This window comes from Acanthopagrus latus, chromosome 8 (assembly GCF_904848185.1).
Source record: "Acanthopagrus latus isolate v.2019 chromosome 8, fAcaLat1.1, whole genome shotgun sequence".
NCBI classification, from domain to species: Eukaryota; Metazoa; Chordata; class Actinopteri; order Spariformes; family Sparidae; genus Acanthopagrus; species Acanthopagrus latus.
The window spans coordinates 22275351-22291295 of NC_051046.1; the positions used below are offsets into that span (position 1 = coordinate 22275351).

General features: G+C 40.3%; 2 protein-coding genes across 2 annotated transcripts in view; both read right to left on the minus strand.

The window, feature by feature from the left end:
* elmo3 (engulfment and cell motility 3) overlaps positions 1–3484 on the minus strand; it is a 22599-nt gene extending 19115 nt beyond the window's left edge. Inside the window, exon 1 of the mRNA XM_037106976.1 lies at positions 3216–3484. The gene's annotated coding sequence lies outside the window, so the exon portion shown is untranslated. The remainder of the gene's footprint in view (positions 1–3215) is intronic.
* A 2150-nt stretch (positions 3485–5634) lies between these two features.
* e2f4 (E2F transcription factor 4) lies at positions 5635–15260 on the minus strand. The gene is made up of 11 exons (XM_037107992.1): positions 14842–15260; positions 12515–12624; positions 11046–11207; positions 9784–9827; positions 9614–9678; positions 9329–9517; positions 8947–9034; positions 8509–8652; positions 8084–8131; positions 7915–7959; positions 5635–7734 (listed from the first exon to the last, which is right to left on the minus strand). Exons 1-11 carry the CDS (start codon positions 15004–15006, stop codon positions 7619–7621), a joined length of 1176 nt encoding a protein of 391 aa, XP_036963887.1. The 5' UTR covers positions 15007–15260; the 3' UTR covers positions 5635–7618.
* Positions 15261–15945: the final 685 nt, after the last annotated feature.

The following is a 15945-nucleotide window of genomic DNA, read 5'->3' on the forward strand; positions in this document are numbered from 1 at the left end:
TTGACATTTGAATTAGTCCAGTAGCCTGGTGTGTAGCAAAACACTACCAATTAGCAAATGCTGTCATGCTAACACACTAAACTGAGATGGTCAGCATGGTAAACGTACCTAAAAAGGCAGGAATTATGCTTACAGATTTTGACATCAACCAAGATTAAACTTAGTGCCTCTTTATCACACACACACTGACTGCAACCCATCCATGTCCATAAGTGCCATCATTACAATGTAAAAGAGGAAGGATACAACTGTGCTTCACCAAAACCTTTTCAGCCAGTACATTAGAAGTTTACACCCTAAGGGCTAATAAAGTAATGACTTTGGTCAGACTAATGTCAGGGTATTCTGTTTTCAGCAGCTGCAAGTTCTGAACTTGCACACTGCAAAAGGATGCAATGGGATATATTGCCATATGGATATTATGTACAACCCCACAAGCAACTGTCATTAATGTGGCTAAGCAGGTAGATGCATTCACTTTTTGGTTTATTCGACTTCTGTTAAGTCTAACCATTTTGTAAAAGAAAACCCCAAAAAAGCCTTCAATAACAAAAAAAAGAGACAACTAATACTAATCTTACTATTTTTCAGATTTTCAGAAATTTGTCTCATGACACAATATCATGAATGTACTGATGTATCTGGGTTTCCTGAACTGCAGACTGAAGTGGAAGACCCACTTTCCAGTGTGCTCACACTCAGTAGTGAATTTAAATCAGACAAAAGAGAAAAGGGTTGACAGCAAAACGTCACCAGTTACACTTGTTGCATCAGACTAGCCAGAGCAGACAGTTAAATATCTGAGGATTTCTAGCTCTATGGGTTACCTTGAGCTGATGACAGAGCTCTATTAGTCTACATTCATCATGACCTGTCTGTACATGCTTCAGGCCCCATGCAACACTGGGAAGAGCTCAGGAAGCACTGACACTCTCCCATCATTACAACAAGACGAAGCTCGTTTCTTCGACTGCAAATTTGGACAAGCTAACAAAGTGTTGTAACCTGCATTGTGACTCATCAAATGACTTACATACTATTCGAAATCAAATCATATTAGGTATCAATCAGAAGACAAATGAGATGTTAAAACATTCAAACCCTTGTTCTTGAATAATTTCACTATTAAGTTGTTCCCCTATAACTAGAAGCCAGAGCAGCCGTGTGTACTGGACAGAATATTTCTGTGCTTCTAAATGAACTGTCAAACCAGCCCTGGGTTTGTTGTGAACCTCAGCTCATGAATCTCAACAGAAAGCTGCTGATGTTGAAAAATGCTCAGGCTGTTCGATGTTTCCCTTTCTGAACTCAGCACAGAAAGAAGGGAGATTTTCATCTCTGTCTCTCCACAGAGGTTAACCACTGAAGTGAGTGCGTCTGTGGTGTCCCCTGAATTAGATGGAAGACGAAACTTCACCTTCCGTACATGTCTGTCTGCATCAAAATAAAGGTGAACACTATTGTCAGCACACTGTTTAAGCAACAATTTACAAATCTCATTGACACTTTCAATCCTTTTGTGAGGCAAAACTTTACTGGTTGGTTTCATTTTGTTATTGTTTTCTGGCAGTCTCATTTTCATGTAAATGGAGTATTTCTTGGTTTTAGTACTGGGTTTGGACAAAGTAATGTATTTTGAAGGTGCCACATGCACTCTGATTTAAGTAAAGCTCGACCGATGTTCGAGTTGTTTGGGTTGATGTCGATCTTGTGAGTTATATTGTATATGTTATAGATTCTGTATTTTTTAAAAATGTCTCTTCTAAGCTACACATGAACTGCAGTCTGCCTATTTCAATCCAGTTTGATACTGATTTTAAATAGGAGAGAGAGAGAGAGAGAGAGAGAGAGAGAGAGAGAGAGAGAGAGAGAGAGAGAGAGAGAGAGAGAGAGAGAGAGAGAGAGAGAGAGAGAGAGAGAGCAGTTAGGTCATGCAGTAATGCCTGAAGCATTTCAGGGTGTATTTGCTGTAAAATAGTGAACTGGTTATTACTTACTAGTTTTATTTCTTAGCCGACTTGCTTTACATGGTTGTGAATCACACTTTTGGGCCCCAAATCCCCTTTCCAAAGATATCGACAGACAGAGGGGAAGTGACAGTGAAGTGAGAGGAGAGAGACAAGCGCTGCAGACTGTGAGAAGCTGTTTCTGCGTGCCTACCCTTGCTGATTTTGAGTGGTTATCGGGAACGCTGCGTTTGCACCATTACACCGCCAATTCAAGGAAGTAGTTGATGGGCTACATGTTAAGTAAAACTGAAAAGTCTACAATGAGGACAAAACACACTGATAACCCATTGTCGTTGTAGCCAGTAATATGCCATTACAGTACTGGGAAGTTAAGCTACCTACACACGGGAAAATACATCCAGGCATATGTTCACAGCTGACACAATATACTTTGCTGTAACAAATACTTTGTTAACCACACACTACAAAGTGGAGGGGAGGGGGACTGATTTTACACACCCAGATTTTACAGAATAAAGATTACAGTGTCCACCATGTTGTTCGCCAGCTGTCAGTGCCTGTATTCTTCTATGAGCACTTTGCTTCATTAGGCTTAAAACCACCAGCATGGCCAGACCTTTTGTTAGCCTGCAGACTCACCAGTGTGTCTCAGACCCCCTGGACTGACTGACCTCCCCTCCCCTCCCCTCCCCTCTGTGGTGGTGGTGGTGGTGTGTGTGTGAGTGTGTGTGTGGTACCCTGTCAGGTTAGGAATTTCAGGCAGCTGAGAGCTCCCCCCTACACACACACACACACACACACACACACACACACACACACACACACACACACACACACGCAAATAGACCCCAAATACAAATCTTTCTTCTGAGACTTAGCGGATTCTGGCTTTGTATCTATTAAAGAGATAGGAATTTGACACTGGTCCCCATTCATTACAGTGATACAGTTTGAAATTGACACATATCAATGTAGGCTAACCTAGGTGCAGCAGTAACTAACCTAGTTCAGTACAGTCATATGCTGCCGTATAAATTCAATTAGTTGGAGCTAATTTAGTGCGAAGTAAATGCATCGATACAAATAAAGGTGATAACAGCACCTGAATTGTTCGTACGTGTTGCCAGTTCTTGTCAAATCTTTGTTTTGTTTTGTTTTGTTTTTTAAAAAAGCACACAGGACAGGATGGAAATAGAAGTGTGTGAGTCAGCTGCAGAGTTTTTTTTTTCCCAGCCTGGGTCCTACCTGGGTTGAAAAGACAAGTCGGGGGGCTACTGTCCTGCAGGAACCGCCGCAGTCCGACCGAGAAACATTTGCAACTATCTCTTTACCCTCAGACGGATCTAACCGAGTCCTCAGAAGTGACTTTTCTCAAAGAAACATTTGGACTACTCGGAAAAGCACAGAACGACCACTTGCAATGAGCTTAGGAATGATTAGTTAAACTTAAAAGTTCCGGGTTGGGTTGGAGTCTTTCAGTCGAGTTTTTAGGTCAAGTTAGCTTGATTCAGACGACGAGTTTCCGGTGTAGACTTTCAACATAAAGCCCGTCCAGTCCAGTGTGTCTTGACATGGGCATTAGCGTGGGGATAACGTCCAGGACAAATAACTTATCCTTGTTGGATCTTTTCATGGCACTCATATGTTATCATGTCAGATGTCACCTCCGAACCTTTCAGTGTGCTTCTTTATGGCCAACATTGATATAATTTTAATTTGAGCGACACAGCGCTCTTACTTTGAAAGCAAAATAATATCAATTGTGGAAATGCCATCGCTGCATATCCTGAGCTAGTTCAACTTTTCTTTAACATTTCCAAGAAGTCGTGACGAACTAATTCAAAGTTCCGGGTCGGGTACAGCTGGTCACAGCCGCCCTCTGCTGTTCCCCCTGTCTCCAAAGCGTTTTGATATGAATAATATATGAACACTAATCCTCACTGATTCTCACTGATGTTCGCCACATGGGAAGCCGGACGTCCTGGTGGCTTATTGGGCCAACCATGAGCTACACTATTGCACTGATTACAAAGACAATGCTGCACCTATTGTCTCTCCTCTGTGCAACCCTAATTAGTGTATCTCATTTTTTATGCCTTTGGCCTGGACATATGACAGTAGAGAGCTGACAGGAAATGTGGGGAGGAAGAGATGAGGAATGCAATGAAAGTCAAACTGGGAGAGTTGCAATCACATGGTCAGCACCCAGGGGCCACTAGGACACCTAGTCCCTTCATTTTCTAACCTATACCGTTGCTCATATTCTGCCATCATGGCAATCTATATGTCAGCTGTGTGTTGGTGCATGTAATTAAGCCATTCGTCTTGCATGGTAACCTGATGAGGCTGCCAGGACCTATTACGCCACACTCCAAACAGATGACACAGCTTTATGTTGAGCGGTGGAGTTGGGGGGATAATACACTCTAATCTCAGAATGTAATTACCTTCATATTTAACAGGTCTTCTTAGATTTATGGACATAAGGAGGCCTCTGTGGCTTCATTTGAGACCTGAGCACAACAGAAAATATGCTGTTGTAAGCTCAGCTACAAACAGCCATTAATTTTATCAAGGTGGTGGAAGTATTGAGATGTTTTTCTTAAGTAAAAAGTCACTTAAATGTACCAAACTGTAAAATGAATAGCGTTCCACGTAAAACTGCTTAATTTGAACTCCTTTTACTTAAGTAAAAGTATGCAGGTACAACCAAGGAATCTTTTTAATGTGATAAAAGTAGAAGCACTCAATGCAGTCTCAATAATGTCCTCTATGACTGTTAAACTGGAAAATGGAATTACATTAGTATTACTTAGGCATTAGGATAAAAGCAGGGTTTCACTGCTGTTGTTCAGACCTGACCTTTAAACTATTTTGCACAGGACTGCAGTGAATGATTATTTGCATTAATATAATTATTTCATTCATTAATCTGCATATTATTTTCTCCATTAATGCTTCTTTTGGTTTGAACAAATTCTGACAATAGTGATAAATGTTGGCACAATAATCTGGAGTTCAAAATTACCCCTTTGCTATTTACTGCGCCACCAACAGTCAAAACTTATAAATTATATATTTCTTAAAAACACATTTTCAATTTCAATAAAAGGAAAAGCAGCACATCTTCACATGTGCAATGCTGGAACACTGACTTGCTTTTTGCATGAAAAATACAAACATAATCACACTAATCATTTCATCTTGATGTTTTGCATACAATAATCTTAATTTGTAAAGTAATCTATAAGAAGCCAAGTACCTCAGATTTATGCTAAAGTGCAGTCTTTGTGTAAATGTACTTGCTTTCATTTCACAACAAAATCTGAAAGTGTCTTCTCGTCAAGTTCTGCCCATTCAATGACAGTTGACAGCCCAGTGCACTATTAAGAGAAAAAAGCAAATCAATAGAGCTTCTGTTAGAACATTTGCATCTTCGTGTCAGCGTGCATGTATTCAGCTTGAGACTTCACCTACCAACAACATCTTCAAAAACAACTAAAGGTCCTTGCTCACATCAACAACATATCAGATCACATTTCACGTTTCCCCTGAAATGAACTTAGTAACAGTAACAGCACACACACAGAGAGGAAACCCCGTCTGACAAGCACCACAAATATGACTCATAAATTTAGTTGGAAACCAAGGACACTAAACAATACAAAGAATACCAAAGTGTTTATTTTGACTCATTTGATGCAACTACAGCTTAGCAATAGTGAGCCTGTTAAAAACAGTCTGTAGGATGGAATCTCTCTCTCACATTCACACACCATTCATTCAACCCAGTACTGTTGAACTCCCTGGCTGCTCTACTGAAGGATTAGGCAAACTCACAACACTGTCCAAACACAACGACTGGCTACTGATCAAGGAAGATCAAGGAGTAGCAACCAATCTGTTCACGTACAGTGAAGTGCAACATTGAGACCAGATGCTTTTGATGAAGAAAGTTTTGTGGATCAAGTCCTTAAACTATGAAGTTTAGCCCCAAATTAGTAGCAGTAATAATATATCTATCAGGTATAAAAAATAAATGCTATTCTATACAAGCGGTAGAGAGGGATATACACAGTACATACATACATACATACATGACATCCAGGGCAAAACAGCACATTAATACACAAAAAAGAAGAAAGCAGTGTAGAAATATGAATACAGCCTGACAACTCATCCTGAACTGCTACTCATCTGCCCCCCTGCACAGAGAGAATGATTAGAGTTGAAAAATAAATTTAGAGTGAAAGACAGTATTTCATTTATCAGAAACAGAGAGAACATTGGTAAAACAAAACAATAAACTACTTAATAGGGATCTGTGCCAAATATACAAAAATGAGCAATAATAGGAGCATTTTTCATGGCATGGTGACTATTTTCAGTAAAAATACATCAGAAATACATACATATCCATTTACATAAAAATGAACTCAGTACAATGGTATTCATATACATACATAATAATTGAAAGTCATTTTGGAGAGGGGGGAGCCATTCCTCTGACATACACCAGTTAAGTCATATATAAAAAACAGAGCCAATAAAAATCTGCAAAGTCCAAAAGTCCAGGGGCAAAAATTAAACCCAAAGCAAGCGTAGTTTTATCACTAAACACTAAAGTGTACAAGTGCCAATTCTGAACCAGTTAAAAAGACAAGGCGGCCATAATGTGGAGTATAAGAGGCTTTATTTAAATTTGAACAAGCACCTTATTGACCTGAACGGTTGATTTAAAATAGTAATATCCTAAAACTCACCCCCCCTAATACCCCCGCATTGTTTTGGTGCTTGGCTCTTTATGTCATAAGGTGTATTGGCTTCAGCAACTCAACATTAAGTTCCTCTTTTTTCTAGCTGGCACAGTAAAACACTTAAAACACTGAAAGGTTTTAAATAGGACAATTTCCATTATTTCAAACAAAGCACTTCATACATGCAGTAAGATTTTTAAATCTGGTACCTTTGTTTATTTGCAAACTATTGCTCTGCCTGTGGTAGAAATGTAGTTCATGATTACACCATAGATTTATGTGCTGGTAATACAAAATATATATTCTCTATGTACATGAGGACAGTGCATATTTAACCAGCTGTGTTTGGACTTGAGCCATGCATGAGCAGCTGCCGGGTGATAAAGGCTGTGCTCTGTTAGTCTGCCATGATTCTTTACCTGATAAGAAAAGGACTTCTTTTGTTTTACTGGAGACGTCTGACTCAAGTTAAGAGAACGTTCAATACAAAACTCAAGCACACACACACGCACGCATACTTGCTCACAAGTATGCTCGTACACATCCGCACACAGGAAAGCTTAAACACAAACATTATCGTTTTATCATACATAACCATCCAAAAATATAATTATTTGTTTTGACAATGTTTCCTTAGAAAAGCAGTAAGTAAAATGTTTTGTTCTCGCCTGCATTTCTTCCCGATGCTGTACATCGAGCTACTGTCTGACTGAGCTCAGCTTGAGCTCACCATGTCAGTGCAGAGGTGTCCTTGAATGCTCATCAGATAACACCAGCTTCCCTGCACCACCTTTCACCTTCACTGTCAGTGAAGGGGACATCTTGGGAGAAAATTAAGGTAGATTAGCATATTTGGGAGAATGCTTCCCGCTCTGACAACAATCTTAGAGGTCAGAGGTTGAGAATGGGGACGTCAAAGAGGTCACACAGGCCTTCTGTCTCATCCAGGTTGTATATGTAGTCGTGATCACTGGGTGGAGGGGACAAACGAAGGAGAGGCGAGAACACTGGAGGTGAAGTAGATAGAGACAGGGGTGAGATTATGCACAAAAAGAGGCCATGAGTCAAAGTGCTGAAATGTTTTCAACAGCCTATTTGTTGCACATATTACATATAATCAATTAACACATTTTCAAACTTTACAATAATTGCTTCTGTTAAAAACAAAAAACAAAAAAACAATTCACCTTCTGATGACATCAAGTCCTCCAACAGGTCTCCACTCATGATCTCTGTCAAGATTACAGAAAAGAATTGAGAGAGGATTTTAAAATTGAATAAGTGATTTACAGGTAATTACCACATAATCAATTGCATAATATTTTTATGTGTGTGTAGTATTCAAAGGGTGTTTACCTTTTGTTGGATCAAACATATCAGAGAGCTCTTTGGGAAAGTCCAGCACTAGAAGGAAACCACAGCAAACATTTCAGCTGGACAATCATAATATTTCACTGAAGTGCATGATATACATATTAAAATGTTCCTTATATCATGTCATATGGTCCTGCAGTAGCCATTTAAATATAATGGTTTGCAAAATAAATATCATCTTTAAAAAGTGAAACTATCGAAATTGACATCCAATGAAACGGCATGTAAGATGTAATTCCAATTTCATGTATGGCACCACACAGCAAATGACCAAAATATAAAAAAGTCTATAAACTTTATCATCCCTGACAAAATATCTTCATCCTTCCAGGCTGCATTTCAGAGAGAGAAGGAAAGAGAGAAATTGAGGGAGAGGTTTCAAAATAATTAGAAACACAGAAACTCACATTCAGATGGATCCGACTTAATTGGTTCAAACACTGCAGAGGCAGCAGAGGAAGCAGATCCATCCAACGAGGCAGAAGATTGTAGTTGCTGAGTAACTGCAGATGTATCTGTTGTAGGGGTGAGTGGTGTGGTGCTCGTCACTTCTGAAATAAGTGTGAGATAAAATACATAAACTACAAGAATAAAAATGCAAAGTCACATTATTTTTGATAATATACAAAATAGTTCGTAAGGCAGTAGGATAGTCCCAGTCTTACAGACAAAAAAATTGATTTGACTTGATCAAGGTTCAAAATATAGTAAAATGAAAGAAAAGTAATCCAACAGTTGTAACGAACTCAAAGAGAACCATGACTTCGATGCAGGAATCCCACTATACCCCTAATTTACCCTTGCTCAGTTCTCAATTTGCTTACTGGTCTGTTGTCCCTCCCTACCTGTCACTGACGCTGTCTGGTTAGCTACTGTAGTTGACGTTGTGGGAGGACCAGGTTTTGTACAAGTTGCTAAAGCTGCTTTTGGGACCTGGAGGGTAGAAAGACAGAGAAGTAACATTGCATCATGAAAATCATTGTGTGATGAAAAAGAGAAGTCAGTATTTTGAAAAAAAATAAAATAAATAATAAAAAAAATTCAGTGGTGATTAAGCTTTATGAGCTCTACCTCACAAGCAACTGTCATATGAATGATGAACTGAAATAACAGAACAATATTGCTGTCTTGGGGTTGTTGTCAATGTGAGCTCCTAGACTCTTACAGTAAACACATCAATATATGAATAGAACTAATCGCAGTGAGAAAGCTGGTATTTGTCTGGACCTGGGACACAGCAGTGGGCAGCTGGGAGGTAGGTGTCGGTGCTGGGAGGCTTTGAAGGACATCGTCTGGAGGAGGGACGGGTAAAACAACAGGAGAGGCACTGGACGGGTCCTTATTTACCAGCAAAACCTCAATGGGACCAGTTGAACTCTTGAGACGGATCTGGTATTTCCTTTGTCCATTGAGGACCTGGATGAGAGCACAAGACCCAGTCTGAGATACAAGACACAACAGCGACTGGACGAAGGAAGCATTCAAAGTGCACAAACCACACATCTGACTTACAGATTCTGGTATGGGGACCTCTAGCTGTGTGCCAATGGGAGCACGGATTGCTAGGAGTGTGTCACCTGAGGAGGATGGAGAAGCAGGTGATGAGTGACAGAGACTGTTTGTCAACTTGTCATAGACCCCCCCGCCCCCCCCAAAAAAGATTGAGCATCTGAAACAATTACCTTTGAAAGCTCCACAGAGGTCTTCGTGTTTTATATAGGCCATAGTATGAATGTGTTAAGGGTTCAATTCCAATAAAAATCATGTATTGCATTCAAATGAGATGGTTGGTTAACTAAAGACATGATGGTTTAATGAAGAGTTTGAAAGGGTTATAAATACACCTTTTATTAAACCCAGTTAAAGTATTCAAAAAGCACCCTTTGGACTGAGTAATACTTTCCATGACCTTTGTGTGAAAAAGAATCTTTGTAGTGGCCCTTTAAATGACCAGGACAGGGAGCCTCAATGTGAAGTTTGTGGCCGGCCGATCTGGCAGAATCTGTGGGGATGCATGCCCAGGATTATCCCTTATGAGATGCCAGATGGTGCTGAGATTGGAACGTACATTCATATCATTGTGTCTACAGTTGCCCAAGTGCCACTGAGTGCCACATACATGTCCCTAAATACTGAACATGAGTATTTTCACAAAGCATATGGCATATCCAACTTATTCATCATAGAATGTTTTTACACAGTTTGACGAAGTTGTCCTAGTACTTCAGGTCGATTTTATTCTCAGATTAAACTTTCCTATAGGAATAACTCCAGTCACTGATATGATACTGCTGAGTAACATTTAAAAAGGCAGCAAATTCATTCAACCTTTTCAATAAACAGGTGAAAGTTAGAGTACTATTGTCAGATGGGCATTTTGTACAACAGAATGCATGTTCCAGCAGATTTACAGTTTATTAACACCTCTCCTGAGTGATCTGATCACTAGTAGATTGCTCCGAGTCCACTAGCTCATAACTTGTATTATAATTTGTATCAGCATGCGTCGCGAGTGACTACATGTGAATGAATCGGACAGACATTGTTTCATCAAGTTTCTCCAAACTCAACAACTCATAAATTTGAGGAGAGATTTTTTAGGAGAGAGGAGGTTGACTATATGACTATATAATGGTTACTGTATACCGTATTTCAATATCAAACGTATCCTCAATGCATCTTGGGGCATTTACACTTGGATTTGGAGCTGTCCACTTGCGATCATTCATACTGGATGTTAATATCAGGTATGAACAAGTCCCAAGAAAATCACTGATGCCAAAAGAGATATCTTGGCTAGGGAGGTTTCTGTTATGAAAAAACGTTGTAGGAACACTCAGCGTCCCTGACGTAGAATCTAAGAGAATAAATTAATCACCTATTAAAAATATTACATCAGCACTGACCAGGGGATAGATCAGACACAATGTGCAGCAAAGGATATGGGCTGTTGTTGGAGTCGTCTGTGACATTCTTGATGCTCTGTTGGACCCATACTCTCTGCTGGTCCAGCTCGTTTTCCCTGAGAGCCAAGTCATCTAGCTCCGCCTTCAGATTAATCAGTTTATCAGCTATCTCTCTGGTGTTGCAGCCTGGACCTACACCCCTGAAACACAGAGACATATAAACTGTCATGCACAGACAGCAGGCAAAGACAGCTTCAGAAATATGCTGTCTCTCAACACCCTGGTTTATCACAGATATGGCTACTGATCATTCTGCCTGTCTCAGGGCTAGGACAGAACCGCACAACTGCTGCGCTGACACGTAACATGTTTGAAGACAGATGGTAAGTTTACCACATAGCTTGAAATTTTTTTTAAATTTATTCTTTAGGGAAGTGGTTTTACAAGTTCTGTTAAGCAATGATAAATAGCACTGGACAATATTGTGAGTAGTACTGTGGGAAATTAACAATGTTTGGCTTGATGATCAGTTTGACAGCTCTCCAGTTTCTAAAGAAATCAAAGTATTAAATACCTAAATAAGTGATGTTCATATGCATGTGTTGTGTGGAGGCTGTTCAGCCAGTGGCCACTACTGGAGCCAAGTTCGGTCAATACTGTCCTACTAGCTGACCTCTCATATGAACAGTTCTGACGATGTGGATGCAAACCTGCAATTACCAATTGACAGCTGCTAATTTAGCATCAAAATCATTGTTGAGCTTGGCTACAGGGTCAACAGCATATAACTGTCACTTTTTCAACACATGCGCACTGAAATGTAATGCCAGACCCAAACCATCTTAAAATGCATTACAACTCTCATATCCTCACTTCTGCAGGAGGTTTTGACTGCACATTATATTATATTCAGGTGTTTTTCTATTCCTCAGGCTATTTCGTTACAGTGTCAAAAAATGTAAGTATAGGACGGCACACATTGTTTGTGGTCAGTTCCATAACCTAAAAAAATGAAACCCTCGTGCAAAATGGGATTCTATTTTGTATATGGTCCTGCTCAACACTAATTTATCTACTGCTATGACTGAATTATACAGTCAGTCCCAGACTGCTGGGCTCATGAGCATGTTTGTCACACAGATTAACACACAAGCAGGGTATGTACATGTTATTTGACAAGGGGGAGGTGATGGTGATGGGGTTGCTTTAAGTGACTGCAAGACACATTATTAGTATGGTTTAACATAATTTCGCCCTCTCCTTACTTCCAACACATTCACAGTTCTGTTATAAAGGCCATGCCAGATCAGGAGAAACAAACTCCAAAATATTATTTTAATCAACTGATGAATTACAAAGTGTGGAGTTTTGTTTTGCTGGTTAAATTCACATTTACCAAGGGAAATTTTGCCTTTTCATGAAGGCAAAATGCAGCAAAACCTTTAAGACAACAAATGCAGTATTTTCACACTTTGGGGAATAAAACAAATGGGGACTGGGAACTTACTTCCATTGGATGCTGTTCTTGGACTTCTTCTCTATCAGTCCAATTCCCTCCAACACATTAGTAATATCGTAGATACGTCGTTTCTGCCGCACAGCCAATGTATCTGCAGCCTGAATGAAAGGACAAAAGCAATAAGAAATGTCAGAGACTACTGGCATGTCCTTGTTCATAGAATGAGAGACCACAGTATCTGCACCAAATAATTACATTCACTGCAGCCAAATAACATGAGGTTTCAACACCCAGCACATTACATTGTCATTTAAACTTCCTTTCCAACCAACCTCTTGCTGTTTAGCAGACTAATGATAACCATATGGGTGGTGCTGATAAGTTTAGGTCTGGGCTCTCTGAGTGCATTGGAGACCCAGACCAGCTGAATGTAAGCTAAAAAGCCTTTCAATTTCACAGTTTATAGAACATAATTTAATCATTAACCAGTGTTTCCCATACATTGATGAGACTGTGGCGACCCGCCATAGTCTAAATATGGAATGTGAAAAAATAGTTCTGCCATTGCAACGCACACCGATGTTTCAGTCTCTTTTGTTTGCATTACTTTTAATGACTTCAGTACTGCTAATTCAGGGCTGTATTAGTGAAAAAAAATAATATGAAGCTGTTTTCTAACCTGGAGCAGAGTGCTTCACACCTCAGAGGTTCATCCATTCGCGCACACACACACACACACGGTGCCGCTCCGAAGCAGCCATGAATCAGTTACAAAATGACAAAAATGTTGCCTGTGACTAATGGTGAGTTGAAGAGGGTCAGAAACATCTAATTCGTTATTGTATATTCACCAAAAATCTTATTTCATGTAAAACTGTTGGCATAAATAAATCCCCCCCCCCCCACTGATTAACTCATGAAAAACAAAGGTAAAGATGTCTAGATCAGTGTGAGTGTGTAAGCACACTGAATGTCATGAGCTATGTTTTGCCTTTTACAGCAGTGTCAACATATTAAGGTTGCTGTAGTACACTGGTTGCAAGGTATACAATTTTATGCATTTTTATGAACTGACAGCATTCGTTTGCTTATCAACAGCATTGAACTGCTCATAAAAAACAAACCAAAACTTTTTTTCCCATCCCTTAAAGACTGACTTTAACAGACAATAAAAACAATAACTGGATAACATAATATTTTTCTGAGCTGGCTATCGTACCATGAAAATCTTTCACATACTGCAACAAGTCAGAACAGAGTTTTTTGTCTTACAAAACACAGCTTGTTTACAAAAACAGTGTCTAAAAGCTGTGTTATAACAGAAGAATGACCATATATCAATCCCCAAACATTATGCTAAGACCTACACAGGCCTGTTTTCTTTCAAAGACACAATGTTTAACTGCACAAAGTTAGCTGTTATCATCATTTCAAACATTTTTACAGACAGGAGAGAATGATGTGTCTGATATTTTCACTTTCATAGGCTATAGATTAAGCAAAGCGATGGCCAATCCTGACTGCCAGCAGCTATGAATCTAGATTGTCTATCAAGTCACCGAGGTCACAGTGAAAGAGAAACTGTTGTGTGATATTAAGTAATGCTTGGCTGGTCAGGCTGCCATCTGGCCTCATGGTTTTGGCTGACACAAAAACATGGATGGCAGTGTTTGTTAAGATGTTTCTATTTATATTCCAGCTAGGCAAGTATAGTAACATTTTTTGATAGGTCTGGTCTTCAGGTCTAACTCAATTTTTGTGTTATTTGAGCTCAAAGTTTGCCAAGCGTTGTGGGAGTTTTTCTACAGTACCAGAACAGATCAAGAGGAATACGATGACCTAGACTGTGGTGCAGGACACAGCGAATGTTATGAAATGAACAAGTAATTGAAAAGCTAATGCATGGACGTTAAATGCCTTACGAGTAAATACTGAAAGCTAGCTCGGTGAATAAATACCGTGAAGTGACAAAGACATAATCAATCAGAAAAAGGTTGTTCATGTGTGAAGATGCAGCAGTATTTGCTCAAAGGGGGACGACAAAAGCTGACCCACTTTTTTAAACTTTGAATCTCCGGGGGGCAGAGTCTGAAAAGTTGACCAGTGTTCTCAAAGTTCAGTTCGTAACCTCACTTTGCACCCTGTTGAGAAAAGCCAAGCTAGCAGGACTCAGCATGTGACAGGAGGTTTGAAGGTAACCGAGGTGTTTAAAACTACAGAGCCAAAAGAGCTATCGCCCATTCAAATTAGCCTGTCACACGGCTAGGCTAGGCTAACAGGCAAGCTAGCGAAAGTGCATGTAACCGAACGACAGCGGGCTGGCTCAAAATGACATGTGCTAGCTAACAACAAAGACTCTGGGGCTGCATGCTCACCGCTTTCAAATCCAGCACTCCGTCTTTTGCCTCCTGTAGCAAAGTCACAAACTTGGTCGTGAGCAGTCCGAGGCTCTTTTCGTGCCTGCTGGGAGTCTGTGGCTGCAGCGAGTCCCCCACAGCTCCCAGTTCGCCTCTGTTGCTGGCCGACTCCAGCTCCATCATCACTCGGGACCAGCTCCGTACTTCCCCCTGCCTCCCCGACCAAACCCAGCCAGCGAGCCTAGGAAAGCACGCCCTATCGCCGCAGTGAAGACAAACAGAAAGTCGGGGAAGTGAGTGGCGGATAGCAGGTGTTAAATGAGCTAGTCCGAGCTGGTTTGCTCCAAATTATTTCACTAAATCGAGCCGAGCAGGCTGAGTGCGGCTATTCAATGAGCGGCGAGCAGTCGGCGGAGAGAGCCGTTGGCCACGCGAGGTATGACGGGACGGTTCAATCGCCAGAGGGACCGTCTACAAATACCCGCACAGATTCAAAAGCGTGTCACAACGCTTATTTAAACTTGTAAGGACAATAAATACAGTCACAGCCGCCACTGTATTGCGCCGTGGACATACGTTCATAACCTGCGAGGATTACGTGTTATCGTTTTTTGTTAGGTTTGTGAAACAGGGGGTTTCCCGGATGTATTCAGGACCGCTATTGTCACACAGTCCCTTACCTACTCAAACTTGAAGAAAACACACGCACGCGTTGGTGAACGTGCACACATACGTGCACAACACGCGCACGCGTGGGCACACACGGTCATGAGCGTTTTCCAGACCAATCCAATAAAAAGCCAGTGAAAGCATCGAGTTTAAGTGTTAGTAAGTATGCTGTAGAATTCGCACAGAATTTTGACTGGATTCACGAGTCATGTTTTTTTCCTTTATCCACTTTTCATATTTTTTGTTCATAATCATATTGAATTATACTGACTATACTAAATATATTACAGCAATTTATATTTGTCCATGACAGTTCAAATCCCTAGTAAAGTCATGCTGATACTTTATTAGACCGTGAAGTACTCAGCTACTACTACTATTTAGCTGTTAAAACAGCAGGCATCAAGTACACAGCTTTTGTGTAAGCTTACTTTGGTCTCTCTTAGTAGTTGC